The sequence below is a fragment of the Podarcis liolepis genome (assembly GCF_965112155.1).
Source record: "Podarcis liolepis genome assembly, chromosome: 3".
NCBI lineage: Eukaryota > Metazoa > Chordata > Lepidosauria > Squamata > Lacertidae > Podarcis > Podarcis liolepis.
This window is the reverse complement of record NC_139557.1, coordinates 90,433,920-90,454,599: the sequence shown is the minus strand read 5'-3', so window position 1 is coordinate 90,454,599 and position 20,680 is coordinate 90,433,920. Positions and strand designations below refer to the sequence as shown.

Genomic DNA, 20,680 nt, shown 5'->3' with positions numbered 1-20,680 from the left:
TCAGTTCTCTTATTATCCGCTCAATGCCAAAAAGTCTATTATTTATTGTAGCCTCAGTAAGTTACTCCTTTCAGTATTCTCAAGTTGTATTTAGTTTGAAGTTGCTTAAATCTGTGTGCTCACCCACACCTCATTTGCTGTTTCTTATTAGCAGAGACTTTGCTGCTTTTTAAGCTGTACACTGCAGTGTTCATAATGCAGAGGTGTTGAGACTGGCCCAAACTGTAAAGGATTACATTTTGTACCTGACAATGAGAGCCAGCAAGTTCTAAAATGAGAAAACACCAGGAAATAATTTTCTATGCAGGAATAAAGGGTCACAGAGGGACTTGGTTATACTAAACCCAAGTGAAATCCTTGGGACCACTTTGGGGTATGGTACTTTAATTAATAAAAATCCAAATACCACCGGATCATAATTGGAAAGTCTATAATAACCTGCAGAGAGGAGTGGAAAAAACCTAATTTTTGAAAGGAATATCAAGGGGGATGATGGTGTAATTGCTGGCAACACCCTCTTATTGCAGACTTTCCGCTCATCTCTACTGCTTGCCTGAATATAAAAGAGTTCATTACTGAAAAGGCTGTCAATTTTAACTTGTATCTATTAGGCCATGTCTAAAGGGAGAGAGGGATTCTTGCTCTTTTGGATAACACAGGCATTAACATTCTCCCATTTTATAGGAGGATGTGCATTTAAGGGGGAACTGAGTGGACAACTCTGGCAAAGTATTTAATGGGGAATAAGAACTGCTAAATATTCAATACCTGGCTTTTTGGCAATGCATGTGATCACAGGAAGAAAAGGGGGAGGGAATCGCAACAGCAAAAACCTGTAATGGAAACTGAAAGTTGGGACTGGGGACAAGAGAAAGATCAGTAGACTAGTTTCAGCCATGAAAATAAGCATAATTGATAGGATTTCTCAGTGCACCCAGCCCTCTAGGCAAAAATAAATTAATAAAAGTGACAAATTGGTTGTTCTATAAGCCCTCAGAATTGTAAATTATATATAACCTGGACTTGCCAACAACTAACATTCTGGACAAGTGTAGGGAATATTTTTCATCCTGAGGACTGGATCCAGAACTGACCTTTTTAGGGACCTCCAGGGACCTTTTTAGATTGGTGGATGGGGCGACCCACCTGTCCATCACTTGGTGGCATTATGATGTCAGTTGATTATTATTTTCTTTTTAAAAAGAAAAAAACAAAACATTTTATTGCTTTTCCACAATAAAAGAGGGTCACTGTTAGAGCTGATCAATTTATTGGTGGTTGACAGTGAACTCTTGCTCTATCCATCTGCAGATACAGTTTGGATTCAAACCGTGCCTGCAAATGGATATATTTTTCCAACACAGAGCAACAAAGCAGCATTCAAAGCTGGTCTGCAGAAGGAAAATGTCCATTTGCAAGCACAGTTTGAACCTAAACCATACTTGAAGGTGGGCAGCTTCAGAGAGGTTTGTTGTCATCACCAATCATCTTCAAATATCTCAAGGGCTGTCACATGGAAGATGGAACAAACTTGCTTTCTCCAGCTCAGGAGGGTAGGACTCGAACCAATGGATTAAAGTTACAAGAAAGGAGATTCCAACTAAACATCAGGAAGAACTTCATGACAGTAAGAACTGTTCAACAGTGGAACAGTCTCCTTTAGGCAGAGCTGCAGCTGAGAGGGGGACCTAGCTGGGTTTTTTGCCCCGGGTGAGGCCTCCAGAGGGACACCATTGAGGCTCCCAGCCTTTATGTGTGCAAATGCACTTGAGTGGTCTTTGACCTTGGTGGATTAAAGCCTCATTTCACCCCTGCTTTGGGAGGTTGTGGACTCTCCTTTCTTGGAGGTTTTTAAGCAGAGGTTGGGTGGCCACCTGTCATGTATGATCTCATTGAGATTCCTGCATTGCAGGTGCTTGGATTAGATTACCCTTTGAGTCCCTTAAAACTCTACAACTCTATGGTTCTATGATAGGTGCTGTCAGCAAGCTCTGCTTCCCAAGAAATAGTTGGGAGTGTTCTTTAGGCACCCATTTGTTCTTTTGCAGCTGCATATTTACCTGACTGAAGTCACACCTGATGTTAGGTGTGGGGCTGATGGGCATTTGAAAAAACTGTGCTGCTAATTAGGCCTGTGGGCCAGAGCTTTCCCACCGCTGCTCTAAGAGTTCAGTAATGTCTCCCATGCTGCCCAACACCATGAAAACACTGGGAAAGGTTGCCAGGGGATAGGAAGTATAGTGGCATCGGTATGCTGATGAAACCCACCTCTGTTTTTCCTTTTCATCAAATCCAGCTGAAGCACTGCAGTGCTTCAATGCTCACCTGCAATCAGTGGTGAACTGGATGAAGAGGAATAAAGTTAAGATCCATCCAGATAAAATGAAACTGATTGTAGAGGGGAATAAACGGAATTGGCTGCCTAGGGATATGCCTGTTCTGAACAGAGTCAGACTCTCCTGTAAGGACCAGTTTTGCAGGCTGGGGGTGCCTGGAGTCCCAGGTGGCAGGTGGCACCCGGAGTCCCTGTTATCAAGTTTGGCTAACATGCTGGTTTTGCCTGCTGCTTGAGGATAGAGGCTAAAGCACTGTCATTCGTGCTTGGGCTTCTTTTGTGTCAGTCTGTTATGGCATACTCTGTGTGGGGCCCATTTGGAAGACAGTTTGGAAACTTCAACTAATATAGAACGTGGTAGGCTGCCTGTTTACAGGTGCAGTTTGGCATTCCTATCTATCACCTGTTTTGAAGAACATAATACAAAGAGGTTCATGCTGAATGAGACCAAATACCTATCTTGCACAGGCTGCAAATTTGTTTCTGGGAGAGCTAAAAGCAGTAGCATAGCTAGCCTGGGGGAGGGGGAAGCACAGGGGTCTGTACTGTGGCATGGTGGGTGCTGCGTAAAAGTGTTCATTCCTACCTTTAAAGCCCTAAATGGATTATCTTAGGCAGTGCTTTTTTTCTTTAAAAAGTGTTTAGGGGTATTCTCATTTTAACCCAAGAAAACCACCATTTTATAGTTCAAATCGGGGGGGGGGGGCAGTTGCAGTAAATATAAAGAAACTGACCAGTCACCATGCTAGGTTCCAATTCCTGCTTCACACATTAAACGCTCGCTTTCTCTTCAGACTCAGGAAACACCATGACAGGAAATGAGGCCACTATCGGGGGTAGCAATGAAACTGACGATTCACCATGCTAGAGAAGAAACTATTTTTTTAAAAAATACAGTGGTGCCCCGCAAGACGAATGCCTCACAAGATGAAAAACTCACTAGACGAAAGGGTTTTGCGGTTTATGAGCTGCTTCGCAAGACGAATTTCCCTATGGGCTTGCTTCGCAAGACGAAAACGTCTTGCAAGTTTGTTTCCTTTTTCTTCACACCGTTAATACAGTTGCAACTTGACTTCGAGGAGCAACTCATAGAACGCAGTGTGGTAGCCTTTTTTGAGGTTTTTGGTGATTTTTGAAGCTTTTCCAAAGCTTTTCCGACACCGTGCTTCGCAAGACGAAAAATTCGCTAGACGAAAAAACTCGCGGAACGAAGTGCTGGGGGCACTGTCATACAGTGGTTCCGCTCCTTCCTCCTGGGCCATGTCCAGAAAGTGGTGGGGGGGGATGAGTGTTCAGACCCCTGGGCTCTCACTTGTGGGGTGCCTCAGGGTTCTGTCCTCTCCCCCATACTTTTTAATATCTATATGAAGCCGCTGGGAGAGATCATCAGGGGGTTTGGACTGGGTGTTCATCAGTATGCAGATGACACCCAGCTCTACCTCTCCTTTAAATCAGAACCAGTGAAGGCGGTGAAGGTCCTGTGTGAGTGCCTGGAGGCGGTTGGAGGATGGATGGCGGCTAACAGATTGAGGTTGAATCCTGACAAGACAGAAGTACTGTTTTTGGGGGACAGGGAGCGGGTTGGTGTGGAGGATTCCCTGGTCTTGAATGGGGTAACTGTGCCCCTGAAGGACCAGGTGCGCAGCCTGGGAGTCATTTTGGACTCACAGCTGTCCATGGAGGCACAGATTAACTCTGTGTCCAGGGCAGCTGTCTACCAGCTCCACCTGGTACGCAGGCTAAGACCCTACCTGCCCGTGAACTGTCTCGCCAGAGTGGTGCATGCTCTAGTTATCTCACGCTTGGACTACTGCAATGCGCTCTACGTGGGGCTACCTTTGAAGGTGACCCGGAAACTGCAATTAATCCAGAATGCGGCAGCTAGACTGGTGACTGGGAGTGGCCGCCAGGACCACATAACACCGGTTCTGAGAGATCTGCATTGGCTCCCAGTACGTTTCCGAGCACGATTCAAAGTGTTGGTGCTGACCTTTAAAGCCCTAAACGGCCTCGGTCCTGTATACCTGAAGGAGCGTCTCCACCCCCATCGTTCAGCCCGGACACTGAGATCCAGCGCCGAGGGCCTTCTGGCGGTTCCCTCATTGCGAGAAGTGAGGCTACAGGGAACCAGACAGAGGGCCTTCTCGGTAGTGGCGCCCACCCTGTGGAACGCCCTCTCATCAGATGTCAAAGAGATAAATAATTACCTAACATTCAGAAGACATCTTAAGGCAGTCCTGTTCAGGGAAGTTTTTAATATGTAACGCTGTACTGTTTTTAACACTGATTGGGAGCCGCCCAGAGTGGCTGGGGAAACTCAGCCAGATGGGCGGGGTATAAATAATAAATTATTATTATTATTATTATTATTATTATTATTATTATTATTATTATTAATTTCATCATGTGAGGCACCACTGTAGTTTCTTCTCCCGTTAGATTCACAGAATGTTTAGGGGTATGCATACCCTTGCGTCCCCCTGGAAAAAAGCACTGATCTTAGGAAAGTCTCCTCCCATATGACCCTCTCCCCAACACTTAAGGCCTTTCTCTGTATTCTATCTCATGGAGAGACTACAGAAATCTCCACCAGAAACAGACATTTTCTGCAGCAGCTACAAGATTATAGAATTCTGTTTCAAGCGCAATTTGGATAGCCTCTTGTGCAAACAAGTGAAATGCTTTCTGTATCAGTTGGTTTGGGGGCATTAATTGCTGTTTTGCACTTCTTTGGTTTCTTTTTAGCTTCACTTCCGCTCACTGTCATTGCTTTTTGGAGTTCGGATCTTAAAAGAAGAAGTTTGTATTGTATTATTTTAGTGTTGTAAACCACTATGACACTTGAATGAATAGTGCCCTGTTAAATATTTATGTAAACAATATAATGTGGGAAGTGATCATAAGACAAGTTGGAATAAGATGAACAAATGCTTGTGCTGCACTGAAGGAAATTCAGGACTTTTGTTCCTGGACCACTTACGTTATACAGAAAGCAAAGCACTCTGTCGTAAGCAAAGGGGGTGACAGTGGAACTCAAGGGGTGAGGCCAATGCTTAAAGACGGGCTAAAAGCCCCTTCTCTGAAATGGTCCCCTAAATATCTCTGCCATATCCATTGTTTTGCACAGCAGCTCCTGTAGAACACTGCATGGTGTATATGGCATGGCAAGGAGAGGTGATGTCCACAGGCAACATCCAGGCAGCAAATATTGTCTTCTAACAGCACATAGTTAAACTGTAGAATTTGCTCCTGAAAGAAGTATTGATGGCCACCAACTTGCATGGCTTTATAAGAGGATTAGACAAACTGATTGAGGATAAGGCTACCAGCTACAATGGCTATGTTCTATTTCCACTGTCAGAGTCAATATGCTTCTGGTTGCCGGTTGCAGGGAAATTACAAGCAGGGAGAGTACTGTTGTGTTCAACTCCTCCTTTGGGGCTTCCCATAAGCATCTGGTTGAGATCAGGTTGCTGGGTCATGGGCCTGAGCCAGCAGGCTCTTCTTATGTTCTATGCAGTCCCAAGCTGCTGCTATGTGGAAACAAACCTGCACAGCACTTGCTAAGGAGAGAGTGAGTAAAATATTTTCTGCAGTGGGGGAACTCCATGGACCATAAGTTTCCCACTGCCAGCGTATTGCAGTGCGATTCATCCTTAAGGAGAACGGTAGAAAGAAGGAATTTGGTGGCCACATGGGTGGAAGTGGAAGAAAGGAGGTTGTTGGTTGTGATTACCCTGTTTTAATTTGCTTTGTACCAATCTTTTACTTGTAGCTCCGGTTGTCGTGGCTCCTCCAAGGCATCTTTCTTGGAGATGTTTCCCTGGTCCTTGTCGAGAACAAGACTGGGAAGGAACAGAGCAGGAAACTCTGGCACTTGGAAAATAGAAAAGGATTGGGGGTGTGGCAGAAGATGCTCAGGCCTCTCACGGATGTATCAGACAGGTAGGAGACATCATGCTTCTTTTTCATTCTTTGCCTCTTTCAATTTAATGGATGTCTGGATTTCTTGAGAGAAGGACAGAAAATTTCCCATACTGGGGCAACCAACAAGTGCCAAACCCCCTTCTCAATTTTAACTTGCTTTTAACTTGTGGGCAGAGCAGCCACCACATATTTCTTTTCTGGGGGAGGTATTGAAAGCCTGAGCCAGCTGAACACCCCTTTTCTCCTCACTTGCTTTCACCAAACATTGTGTGCAGAGAATTAACTTTCATCTGGTAACCTACATACTACTCTCTTCTCCTCTTGTACTTCCACATGACTACGAAAGACTGCTTGCTGATCAGTCAGCAAGGCTAGATACCTACACTTGGCATTCTAGGAGAAAATGTGTCATTGGTGAAGTGGAGGAGGACTGCAGCTCTGGGAATTTGTAGAGTAAAGGAAATAATAAAGCAGGGCTGTGTGGGTTTTTTTTTAACAGGGTTCCTACTTTGCACTAGCAATTTAAAACTAAATGATGACATTTCAGTTGGCTAATGATTTATTTGTTAAAGCTCATTGTGTTTTGTACGGGGAACCTATGCAGGCAAAAGCACCCATGCATTCAGTGGAACATACTTGCAGGAAACAAGGAAATGACTGTAGTCAGCTGTGTTACTTCTATAGATACAGGGTGGGATTCACCGAATTGGCACTGTCAGCAGAGGCCCTGTGCTTATGCATTGGGGATTTCCCCCCTCTCTTTCCTCATGCACCTCCTGCGCCCCCTAAAATTATCTAGTGGGAATCAAGAGAATCCACAGAACAGCATGTTTTGGGAGGAGGTGGGTCTTTCCATCTGGTAAACTGAAATTCTTGCACTGACATAACATTTGCATTAGCACAAAAATGAATTCTTCCTATATGTTCAGCACAACTCCCTGTATTTATGGGCTGTGCTGGAGGTCATGGCAAAAGCTTGTAGGCATGGAAGCTGTCATGATGTGCTTTGGCACTTCAGAGTGAACCACTACACTGCTGGTAATATGTACTTCATTTGCACATTTCCAAGCAGAGTATAAATGAGACATAAAAGATACCCTCCAGGCAGTGGCATAGTGTGTGGGGAGCCTCAGGAGTTATTGCCCCGGGCACAAAATTGTTAAGGGTTAGAGAAAAAGAATCTAAAGGAGGAAGATTACCAATGACCTTCCAACTAGTGGAGAACTTCAATCTACAGGATGTATGGAGACATAAACACCCAAACGAGAAAGAATTTACTCACTTCTCAGATGCAAAACAGTCAGCAGAGAGAAGTAATGCAATATGGATGTCAAGTAACCTAGTATTGAGAACAAAAAAAGCAGAAATCCAACTATGACAGATCTCGGACCACAATCCAGTCACCTTAGAGCTGAGAAACAGTAGAAAATTAAGATGAAGATGGAGAATAAATGAAAATATTTCCAACAATAATTTTTTTTTTTAAAGCACAAGAGGCCTTAAAATAATTTTTTGAAATTAATATAAATCGGGAAACTGACATCAAAGTAATATGGGATGCTAGCAAGGCTGTTATGAGAGGTTTCTGTATCCAACAAAGTGCCATCCAGAAGAAAATTAGAGAAAACAAAATGTAGCAAATTAGGAAAGAGAAAAGTACAAATGAGAAAGGCTGAAAAACCCAAAAAACGAGACCGCAGAACAAAATATCAAAATGTTGCAAACCCAATTCTCCATATTTTTAAACCATGAAATTGAACATAAATTAAAATGGCTAAAACAAAAGTTTTGAATTTGCTAACAAATCAGATAGAATGCTGGCTTGACAATGAAAGAAGAAACAAAAAGAAAAGATGATAGGAAAACTCATAGAAGGAGGGGAAACAATTGATGAACCCAAGGAAATAAGCAAAAGTTTTCCAAAATATTTTAAAGATCTCTACCAAGCAGGTAAGGAAGATGATGAGAAAATAGAAAAATACTTAAGTCAATTTAAATTTTTATTCCTTTTTTTCCTTTTTTCCTTTGTTGGGGGTGGGTGGGTGGGATCGATAGTTGGTTGGGGATTAATTTTAGTATAATTGTTCTGTTCCTTTTTTGTTGTTGTTTTATTGGTTCTGTATAGTTTGTGTTTTGTTTTTAAGGGGCGGGATCAGGGCTGCCTGGGAGTGGGTCCCCAGCCAACACGATGGCTGGGACAAGTTCCACAGGGGGGGAAGCACTGGGACATCCGATCTCGGTGATCATGGGCAGGAGGCGGAGTTACGCTAAGACCAGACCATGTCATTACCAAGGAGGCAGGTTTAGTCGTTGTTTGAAGACTATCCCTGCCTCCGGGTCTGGCCTTGACCGGATGGATACTGGAATCAACAGGGGAAACCCACATGACCTGAAAGTGTTGCTGTGCAATGCCAGGTCAATGATGAATAAAACCACTGCCATCCACGACTTGATTGTGGATAGAGGATTTGACCTGGCATGTGTGACAGAGACCTGGTTGGAGGAAGCAGATGGGCCTGTCCTTGCTGCTGCTTGCCCACCAGGTTTCTCTTACGCACAGCAACCCAGGTCATGTGGGCGGGGAGGGGCGGGTTGCAGTGATTTTTAGGAAGTCACTAGCTTGCACCAGGCGTCCTACTGGGAAGATCCAGTTCTCTGAGTGCATGTTCTGGAAGTTGGGCAATAGGGGCAGTACAGGATTCCTTTTGGTGTACCGACCTCCCCACTGCACCAAGGATTCCCTGTCCGAGCTGCTTCAGGTCGTGGCGGATTTTCTCCTGGAGACACCTAGTTTGGTTGTCCTAGGGGATTTTAACATCCATGCCGACACGACCTTACAAGGGGCTGCTCGGGACTTCGTGGAAAGCATGGCCTCCATGGGGCTGTCCCTGAATAAGTTTGGCCCAACTCATAGTCATGGACATGCCTTAGACCTGGTGTTCACCTCTAGTGACGTGGGTGATCTGACACTAAGTAAAAGTGAAACAAAAGAAGTGCCATGGTCAGATCACTTCCTGGTTCAACTGGACTTCTCCGCGACCCTTCCCCTCTGCAGGGAGGTGGGACCAATTCGGATGGTCCGCCCCGCCACTTAATGGATCCAAATGGTTTCCAGAGAGTGGTAGGGGATGCTTTATCCCATGTTGATGGCCTTTCAGCTGATTCCCTGGTGGCCCGCTGGAATGCGGAGTTAACCAGGGCTATCAACTGTCTGGCTCCAAAGCGCCCTCTCCGATTGCATGGAGCCCGGACAGCCCCGTGGTTTTCTTCGCAGCTGAGGGTGATGAAACAATCGCTGAGACGGCTAGAGCATCGGTGACAGAAAACTCACTCCAAATCTGACCGGACACAGGTTAGAGCTCAACGTCGAGCCTACCAAGTGGCGATAGCAACGGCGAAGAAGACTTTCTTCACCACCTCTATTGCATCTGCAGAAAATAGTAGCAGGAGACTCTTTCAGGTGGTTCGCAATTTAACGGAACCACCTTTACCACCGGGGCCTTGTAAAGACCCCAAGATCTCCTGCAACGATTTTGCAAAGTTTTTTGCAGATAAAATCACTCATATTCGGAAGGAGCTAGACACCACCGCGGGAGCAAGGCTGGGGCGGGAGAGTGCTAGAGCTCTGTCTGGTCAAGTTGCATGGAATCAATTTCAATCCGTTACCCCCCGAGGATGTGGACAGGCTGCTTGGACGAGTGAAACCAACCACCTGTCTCCTTGATCCTTGCCCATCCTGGCTAATAAAAGCAAGCTGGGAAGGGCTGGGCGATGGGCTCTGCGGGGTGGTGAATGCTTCCCTCTGTGAGGGAACATTCCCAGATCCGCTGAAAGAGGCGGTCATTAAACCGCTTCTTTAAAAACCATCTTTAGACCCGGCCAGTATGGCCAACTATCGCCCAGTCTCAAATCTTCCATTCTTGGGCAAGGTGATTGAGCGCGTGGTTGCTGAACAACTCCAGGCATGCCTGGAGGATGCGGACCATTTGGATCCCTTCCAATCGGGATTCAGGCCTCACCATGGGACTGAAACTGCCTTGGTCGTGCTGGTTGATGATCTCCGGTGAGCTAGGGATAAAGGTGAGAGTTGTTTCCTGGTTCTGCTGGATCCCTCAGCGGCCTTTGATACAATCGACCATAACATCCTTCTGGACCGTCTAAAGGGGCTGGGAGCTGGGGGCACTGTTATGCAGTGGTTTCGCTCCTTCCTCCTGGGCCGTGTTCAGAAAGTGGTGGTGGGGGATGAGTGTTCAGACCCCTGGGCCCTAACTTGTGGGGTGCCTCAGGGTTCCGTCCTCTCCCCCATGCTTTTTAACATCTATATGAAGCCGCTGGGAGAGATCATCAGGGGGTTTGGACTGGGTGTCCATCAATATGCAGATGATACCCAGCTCTACCTCTCTTTCAAATCAGAACCAGTAAAGGTGGTGAAGGTCCTGTGTGAGTGCCTGGAGGCGGTTGGAGGATGGATGGCAGCTAATGGATTGAAGTTGAATCCTGACAAGACAGAAGTGCTGTTTTGGGGGGACAGGGGGCGGGCTGGTGTGGAGGACTCCCTGGTCCTGAATAGGGTAACTGTGCGCCTGAAGGACCAGGTGCACAGCCTGGGAGTCATTTTGAACTCACAGCTGTCCATGGAGGCGCAGGTCAATTCTGTATCCAGGGCAGCTGTCTACCAACTCCACCTGGTACGCAGGCTGAGACCCTACCTGCCCGCGGACTGTCTCGCCAGACTGGTGCATGCTCTAGTTATCTCCCGCTTGGACTACTGCAATGCGCTCAACGTGGGGCTACCTTTGAAGGTGACTCGGAAACTACAACTAATCCAGAATGCGGCAGCTAGACTGGTGACTGGGGGCGGCCGCCGAGACCACATAACACCGGTCTTGAAAGACCTACATTGGCTCCCAGTACGTTTCCGGGCACAATTCAAAGTGCTGGTGTTGACCTTTAAAGCCCTAAACGGCCTCAGCCCAGTATACCTGAAGGAGTGTCTCCACCCCCATCGTTCTGCCTGGACGCTGAGGTCCAGCGCCAAGGGCCTTCTGGCAGTTCCCTCATTGTGAGAAGCAAAGCTACAGGGAACCAGGCAGAGGGCCTTCTCAGCAGTGGCGCCCACCCTGTGGAACGCCCTCCCATCAGATGTCAAAGTGATAAATAACTACCTGACATTCAGAAGACATCTTCAGGGAAGTTTTTAATCTGTGATATTTTACTGTATTTTTGGTTTCTATGGAAGCCGCCCAGAGTGGCTGGGGAAACACAGCCAGATGGGCGGGGTACAAATAATAAATTATTATTATAATTATAAAGTAAATTTCCAAAAATCACAAATGATAAAACTGAATATTTAAACTCTCCCATAACAATTATGGAAATTTATCAAACAATTACAAAGTTGAAGGTAGGAAAATCTCCCAGACTGGACGGACTCTCAACAATTTACTATAAGAAGTTGGAAGATGTGCTTTCAGCACCACTTAAGACAGTCATAAATAAGATCCTAAAGGAGGGGATGATACCAGAGTCATGGCAAGAAGCCTTTATAACGTTGATCCCAAAGCAGGGAACAGATTTGACATCAATCAAAAACTATAGACCTATATCACTCTTGAACAATGATTATAAACTATTTGCAGATGTGATGGCAAACAGGTTAAAGAAAATATTGAAAGGCAACAACATGAGAATGTTCTGGGTATAAGCTTTTGTGTGCATTCGCACTTCTTCAGATATGCTGAAAAAGAAGTCACCAGACCCTTATATATAGTGGGAGAACAAATTAGTCCTATAGGATTAATTGCAGTCTTTAACAGTCGTCAACAGGTTTACCATACCCATTGAGTTAATTATCCATAAATAACAGATAGATAACATATATTATGTAAGAGAAGTGAAATAAGGAAAACAACACAGTTAAAAAGATAAGAAATAAGAAGCCGCAATAAGGTGGAGAGGAGTCACTTGCGAAGAAGTATTGATTTATTTTGGTTTATATTCACGTATAAGTTAACTTATTTTAAAGAAAGAATGGAAAATGTATATAATTAATCAATGCAAAACTCAATAAAGAATATTAAAAAACGAATTGTTAAGGTTGCCAAATTTCAACACCCAATGCTGCCTCAATACGGCTGCTTGCTTCCGTTGCTGGGCTCCATTGAAAATGGCTTCTCCATGCGAACCAGGAAGTGACCTCTCCAGATAACAGAACGACTCTTCTAATCTATGTGCTTATGATTTCCTGGGTGATGCGGATGCCATTAGGCAGTTGAATGTGCATGCCTACTCCATCTGTTTCCATCCCTCCATGTGGCCCTATGCCACTGCCTCCAGGTCAGTGGAACCACTATCCCAGTGACTTCACCTTTAGCAAACTTTCTGTCTCTCTCTCTCCCTCTCTCTCTCTCTCTCTCTCTCTCTCTCTCACTCACACACACACACAAAAACAGGTGCCCCTCTAAAACAGTCTCACCAGTTTTTCCACACTCTGATGAGTGTAGCATTCAAACACATAGCTTTCCTTACCTATCAGAGAACGTTCACCTTACTGCTTTCATTGACAGAATGCATCATCTAACCATTTGGGACTATTAACTGGAAATCTGTCTAATAAAGAAAGACTTGGCTGGAAGCCACGAGAGTTTCTATTCATCTCAGGGCCTTTCCCACACTCCTGGTTGTGCCTGATATAGAAATATGGGAGGTCGCAGTCTTGATAAGCCCTTGTTGCAAAGGATACATGTACTGTTTGTTGCATTGTTAGGACCCAAGCCTTATCTCTTTGTTCAACTTAAAGCCCTAGGAAAAAAATGGATTTCATTATATGGGCTACCTTGTCTCCTGGGATATTATGCAGAAAGTGTCTTTCATCTTTCTGACTCTTGAAGGAACACAAAGGCTGCTAATACAAAGGGGACACTGACATGGGATGCATAATTAATATATAAGATAAAAATATCAACATTTGTCTTATTTAGCCATTCCTCTCTCCATAGGAAGACATAGTTGCTTCATTCCATTTAGCTGTGTTCCATTTATCTATGCTCTCCTTTGAAGACAGCTTTAGTATTTTGCTAGCATCATTTAGGAGTAATAATTTATTTATGTGTTGCCATGGTAACATTTCCCCCTTTAACTGCATCCATGCTTGTATACGTGTGGTATATGCTTGCATAGCTTGTCTTAACATTAACTTTCTACACATAATTTTACTGCTTTCTTTTTTATATGGTCAGGTGCACATCTGTGCACGTTTGTGAATGATAATCACATTGACGTTTTCCTCGGATGGCGCACTTACCCTGTTCCTATAATGTATATACTCTGTGTGATCTCAGGGGAAATAAAACAATATATGGAAGCAGTCAGTGCATTCAGTTAATCAGGAGTGCTTTAGAAATATGTTCAAAAACAAAAGTATGTGGAAGAGCTAAAGTCATATCCTGTTCCCTTAGGTATGTGCTAAAGAAATTAAATGGTAAAGGTTTATAACAAAAATGGCTCTAAAATGTATACACACATATGGTGGAGAGAGAGAGAGAGAGAGAGAGAGAGAGAGAGAGAGAGAGATCAGGTTGTGCAAAGTCCAATATTTAGTCTATAAGAAATATGGTGTGTGAAATAGTTATTTACAGAGTAACGTAAGCAAAACACAAATCTCTGCCTCAAGTCACTTACAATCCATATTTAGGCTGGGAAGTTCTAAATGTAGTTCTCTTGAGCCTGAAAAACCACCCTTTGGAAGCTTTTGCATATCTCTATCTGAACTGTGATTAGTATTTACTGTATTTTTGGTTTCTATGGAAGCCGCCCAGAGTGGCTGGGGAGGCCCAGCCAGATGGGCGGGGTATAAATAATAAATAAATTATTATTATTATTATTATTATTATTATTATTATTATTATCCGGAATGTGGATGAAAAATAGATGATTTCTAGAGGCAGTTGATAATTCACTAAAAAGTGTTTTATAATAGCAAAAGTGAAAGCAAAACAGGCTCATCCAGACTTCCACTTGTCCCACCGCTTCTCCCCAGGAAGAAGAATGTTTCCATCCTTCCGTGTAGCCCTGGACACTGGCAACCCACGCTATGCCACTGCCTCCAGGTCAGTGGTAAATAATTCTCCTCTCTCTTTACCACTGAACTGGAGCAAACATCACTTGGGTTTTCCTCAGGTTGATGTTTTCTCTGATTCAGTTGTAAAGAGCTGATTTCCCAGGAAAAGCAGCAGGGCAAACAGAAAACGGCTCAGACTCATGCCTACAAAGCATGGGACAAATGGAAGTGTGAACAAGTCATTAAGAGCCAACGTTAGGAGCTCGAAACAAACTCTTAGAAAAATAGGCAAGCTTTTTCTAAGTTTTCAAAGCAAAGAAGTTCACAAGCACTGAACTGATTTCAAATCAAGCTTAGGGGATTTTGCCTATCATTAATGTATATTCAGGATTCCTTAATGTGGATTAACTACCCCGTAACTTTTAACTATACTATAGACATTCCTATATCAGAATACAGTCGTACCTTGGTTTTTGAACAGCTTAGTTCTTGAACATTTTGGCTCCCGAACACTGCAAACCCAGAAGTGACTGTTCCGGTTTGCAAACTATTTTTGGACGCTGGACATCTGATGGGGCTTCTGCGGCTTCTGGTTGGCTGCAGGAGCTTCCTGCAGCCAATCAGAAGCCGCACTTTGGTTTCCAAACGTTTTGGAAGTCGAACGGACTTCCGGAACAGATTTCATTTGACTTCCAAGATACGACTGTAGTTAAAATAGAAGATTCTCTCTCTCACACACAATTGATTCATGTGGTCCTCAGCATTTTTTCCAGCCTTCACAATTTTACAAGCTGCTTTGCTAAAGTGTAAAATATACTTAAGAACTAAGAAAACATCACACGGTATAATAGGAATAATCATTTTATTAATTCCCCCCAACAATTATGACCTTTAAGCTTAAACAGAAGCATCACTTTTCAGACAGATAAAAATGGTAAGTGCAATGGCCACAATCAAACTGAGTTAAGTGCAGTGAAACGCCTATATATAAAAATTATTGAATTAAAATGGAATTGAATTTTTAAAATAACCCAAAGTTCCTCCACAACAGAACCAAACGACCTCGGCCCATTATACCTGAAGCAGCATCTCCTCCCCCATCGTTCAGCCCTGAGTTCCTCCTCCGAGGGTCTTCTGCTGGTTCCCTCACTGAGAGAAGTGAGGTTACAGGGAACCAGGCAGAGGTTGTGGCACCCTCCCTATGGAACACCCTCCCTTCAGATGTCAAGGAAATAAACAACTATCTGAGTTTTAGAAGACATCTGAAGGCAGTCCTGTTTAGGGAAGTTTTTAGTGTTTGATGTTTTAGTATGTTCTGATATGTGCTGTGAGCCGCCCAGAGTGGCTGGGGAAACCCAGCTAGATGGGCAGGCTATAAATAATAAAATTATTATTACTACTACTACTACATTCTACTCACCTAGAAATTATAGGAACTACTTTCACATGTATTAAATTTTTTTTTATTAATTCAGTGAATTGGTTCATTCCAAGCACTGCATTTGGTACATTCTTACTGGTGAAGTATGGTGCTTAATCTGAATTAATGATCGTAAGTGTTGCTATGAGATCATTCTGTCTTGATGACTTTGAAGAGAAACAGATAGTTGCCAGGAACTGACTTTAACAAAGTAATGTCCCTTAATAACTAGGAATCTCTTTCTAGCCTTTTGGAATGTAACACCCAGCAAAGTTTGGAAATGTAACATCTTCCGGCTAGTGGGAGAAGTAGACAAATTTGGAGCCAGTTTTAAATTTGGATTCTGAGAGCATCAGGCAAAGAATTGTAGCTGGATGCAGGAAAAACCTGGTCCATTTTTGGAGGATTGGACACAGTGGTTATCTGGACATCTGATGAAAGATCAGAGGTTTTGCTGCTTGTTTTCAGAAGTCAGCTTGCTTTCAATAGGCCCTGGTTCAATATTTGTGAATCAAACAAACATTGCAAACATGCAATTATGCCTCTCTTAATCTCCTATCCAAAGGCACCACTGCTTAGGGTTGTTGTAAGTGCATATCACAATAGAACTGGGAAGCTATAATGTAGGTTGCTGTGATTTTCTATATGTAGATATACAGAAAAACAATATATGCAGTAGATAGCCACATGCTATCTTTCTATGGACATCTGGTTGCAGAAAGAGAGAGAGAGAGAGATGGACTTCATGTGATACACACATTAACATTTGGGAACTTCTCACTTGGCTGCTCTGAAATAAAGTAAATTATTTACCCATGCCAAAGTTAATTAAATTACACTTTAATTAAATTGACCTACTGCAGAAGCAGCTTAGATTTTGGTCTTCTAGGAATCACACTGAAAATACCAGCACAGGTCAAGTCTTGCAATTTACTAAAGATACAAAATTGAACTAAAATAAGTTTAGATAAGGGTGGTTTTGTCACATCGCAATAAATTATATACACGTTGGTATCTGAATAGAAGATTAGAGGAAAGTATCTTGGATATGCAAGTTTTAATCCTCAAGTTTGCATCATGTAATTAAAAACCCTAACCCCAAAGCTCTCCACTGCAGACCTTCTCCTCCAACCCATGGGGTCAGTGGAGCTGGATGACAGAGATGAGTCAGAGAGAGTGGGCCAGCTAGCACCACCCCTCCCCCCCCATGATTCTAATTATTTGGGGTCTTTAATGCCTGAATAAGAGCTATTGTATTGGTGTATCTATTTGTGATGCAAGGCTTTGTACTTGAAACAACCACCTCAGTGAAAGCTAAAACAAAAATGAAAGAACTGAAATGAAGGTGCCCACATACATTCATTTCTTCCTTAGGTTTCAGTTGTTGCATTCATTTTGGCTAATATGGGGACATTCAATTAGTTTGGGAAACTAAGGCACACTGCTATTAAGCCATTGTCCCTGGTGAGAAGTCCAGGGCAAGGCTATGGTGCTTCCTTTGCTTTGGAGGAGAGAGATGGAGGATAGCACTGGAGATTTATGAGTCCTATTTACTTGCACCCCTCCCACTCCCATGTGATTACTATTACATGAGTGGTAGAGCCAGGAGGAGTCCATTGTTCCCATCCCCTGCTGCATATCTCTTTCTCCATTCCTGCAGCTCAGAACTCTGGTAGGCTTCCACCATGAAGATCCTGGAAGATCAGAGTTTGGGGAGCCAACTCAAGTAGAGCAGCCTTCCTGCTGCAGGCATTTGGCCCCCAGTGCATGGGGGTCTGCTGAAGCAGTGAGAGGGGCATGTGGCAGATGGAGGCAGGGCCAACAGCCTTGTCCCTGCTCTCCCCCTAGCATAACAGCAGTCTCGTTGGGGCAAGGAGGATGAGTGGATTAGTTGTCTTCCTTACACTCTGTCTATTTCAACATGCAGAGCCTCTTGGAATCAGACAGATTCCCCTTTTCTTCATAGTAGCTGTTGCTTTTTCCTGCATAGAATCACATTACTCTCTGTGAAAATCATAACAAGTGAAGCAGTTCCCTGAATTCAGTTTCAATGCAGATTCCCACGGAGCAAACCCAGGGGAATACACATTGGCAATATCTGCATCCTTTTTATCAAGGCAAAAACAATATATGTGCAAAATTGATGGGCTTCCTTTGTTTTTAATGGGCTTATTTCCCACATCAGTGACAGCAGTCCAGTTGGAATTGATTCCATTGCATGCAGGCGCATCACTAATGCTCTTTTACTTCTATTCCTGGTGAGCATTAGTGCTGCAGCAGCAGCAGCAACAGCAACAGCAGCTTTTCTAGACTCACATTTTGCTCAGAAGTGAGGAGAAATAAAAGTCATTGTTTAATGCTTTCCATTAATAGCCTAGCGTAGCATGAAACTAGCAGGAACTGGGGCATATCGCCACTCATTACCCTTAAGGCAAATGGAATTCAAATGGAATCATTTCCTATAGCTGGAATTAAAGAAAGCCTATAAAAGTGAGACATGGCTCTGAACCACAAAATTCCCATATGGCTAGTCTGTTTCAAACTCCTGCATTATTTTTTTTATCACTGGCATTTCTAAGATAATTGCAACATTGTGGTTGTGAAGTTTGATGTGTGTGATTTTAGGGGGTTTTGTATTGTATCAGGTTGTCTTTGTTGTGTGGGAAGGTAAGTCTACTTGGTCTTTAGAGGGGAAACTTTAGATGGTCCTTGGATCTGGGAATTTACTGGATTGATCACTCTTAGAAATGTGTCTGAAGCTTAGCTGGGCTAAGATAAAGCAAGCTGAAGATGAAAGGGAGGAACCGGATAAGAGGGTACACAGTTCCAGGGGCTATGGAGAAGGTGGACTTGGAGACACACATACAAACTGATGAACACATTATATATATACTGACATTGTATATGTACAGATACCTCATTGACTCTACAAGGTAGCTTACATTAGATTTGAAATCCTGGGGAATGGTGGCGAGACAGAGAAATACTAGGTGGTATGTACTCAATCTTAGAATCATAGAATCATAGAATCATAGAATCATAGAGTTGGAAAAGACCACAAGGGCCATCGAGTCCAACCCCCTGCCAAGCAGGAAACACCATCAGAGCACTCCTGACATATGGTTGTCAAGCCTCTGCTTAAAGACCTCCAAAGTAGGAGACTCCACCACACTCCTTGGCAGCAAATTCCACTGTCGAACAGCTCTTACTGTCAGGAAGTTCTTCCTAATGTTTAGGTGGAATCTTCTTTCTTGTAGTTTGGCTCCATTGCTCCGTGTCCGCTTCTCTGGAGCAGCAGAAAACAACCTTTCTCCCTCCTCTATGTGACATCCTTTTATATATTTGAACATGGCTATCATATCACCCCTTAACCTCCTCTTCTCCAGGCTAAACATGCCCAGCTCCCTTAGCCGTTCCTCATAAGGCATCGTTTCCAGGCCTTTGACCATTTTGGTTGCCCTCCTCTGGACACGTTCCAGTTTGTCAGTGTCCTTCTTGAATTGTGGTGCCCAGAACTGGACACAGTACTCCAGGTGTGGTCTGACCAGAGCAGAATACAGTGGCACTATTACTTCCCTTGATCTAGATGCTATACTCCTATTGATGCAGCCCAGAATTGCATTGGCTTTTTTAGCTGCCGCGTCACACTGTTGGCTCATGTCAAGTTTGTGGTCAACCAAGACTCCTAGATCCTTTTCACATGTACTGCTCTCAAGCCAGGTGTCACCCATCTTGTATTTGTGCCTCTCATTTTTTTTGCCCAAGTGCAATACTTTACATTTCTCCCTGTTAAAATTCATCTTGTTTGTTTTTGCCCAGTTCTCTAATCTGTCAAGGTCATTTTGAAGTGTGATCCTGTCCTCTGGGGTGTTAGCCACCCCTCCCAGTTTGGTGTCATCTGCAAATTTGATCAGGATGCCCTTGAGTCCATCATCCAAGTCGTTGATAAAGATGTTGAATAAGACCGGGCCCAAGACAGAACCCTGTGGCACCCCACTAGTCACTCTTCTCCAGGATGAAGAGGAACCATTGATGAGCACCCTTTGGGTTCGGTCAGCCAGCCAGTTACAAATCCACTGAGTGGTAGCATAGTCAAGACCGCATTTTACCAGCTTCTTTACAAGAATATCATGGGGCACCTTGTCAAATGCCTTACTGAAATCAAGGTAGGCTATATCCACTGAGTTCCCTTCATCTACCAGGCTTGTAATTCTGTCAAAAAACGAGATCAGGTTAGTCTGACATGACTTATTTTTCAGAAATCCATGCTGACTATTGGTGATCACAGCATTCCTTTCTAGGTGCTCACAGACTGTTTGCTTAATGATCTGCTCCAGAATCTTCCCTGGTATTGATGTCAGACTGACTGGGCGGTAATTATTTGGGTCCTCTCTTTTCCCCTTTTTGAAAATAGGGACAACATTTGCCCTCCTCCAGTCTGCCGGGACTTCGCCTGTTCTCCAGGAATTCTCAAAGATGACTGCCAGTGGTTCTGAGATCACATCTGCCAGTTCTTTTAATACTCTTGGATGCAGTTCATCTGGCCCTGGAGACTTGAATACATCTAAACTAGCCAAGTATTCTTGTACTATCTCCTTAGTTATTCTGGGCTGTGTTTCCTTTGCTGAATCATTTGCTCCAAATTCTTCAGGTCGGGCATTGTTTTCTTTATCGGAGAAGACTGAGGCAAAGAAGGCATTGAGGAGTTCAGCCCTTTCTGTGTCCCCTGTTTGCATTTCACCATCTTCTCCTCTGAGTGACCCCACTGTTTCTTTGTTCTTCCTTTTGCTACGAACATACCCATAAAAGCCTTTTTTGTTGCTTTTAACCTCTCTAGCAAGCCTCAGTTCATTCTGTGCTTTAGCTTTTCTGACTTTGTGTCTACACGTACTGGCTATTTGTTTGAATTCCTCTTTGGTGGTTTCCCCCCTTTTCCATT

The 20,680-nt window shown here is 43.8% G+C and overlaps 1 protein-coding gene across 1 annotated transcript in view; it reads left to right on the top strand.

Annotated features, from left to right (window-relative positions):
* Nucleotides 1-20,680, top strand: part of ALK (ALK receptor tyrosine kinase) — a 599,157-nt gene that overhangs the window by 465,831 nt on the left and 112,646 nt on the right. The window contains exon 9 of the mRNA XM_083496014.1: nt 6,111-6,280. Within this exon, the coding sequence (XP_083352140.1) occupies nt 6,111-6,280 (170 nt within the window). The remainder of the gene's footprint in view (nt 1-6,110; nt 6,281-20,680) is intronic.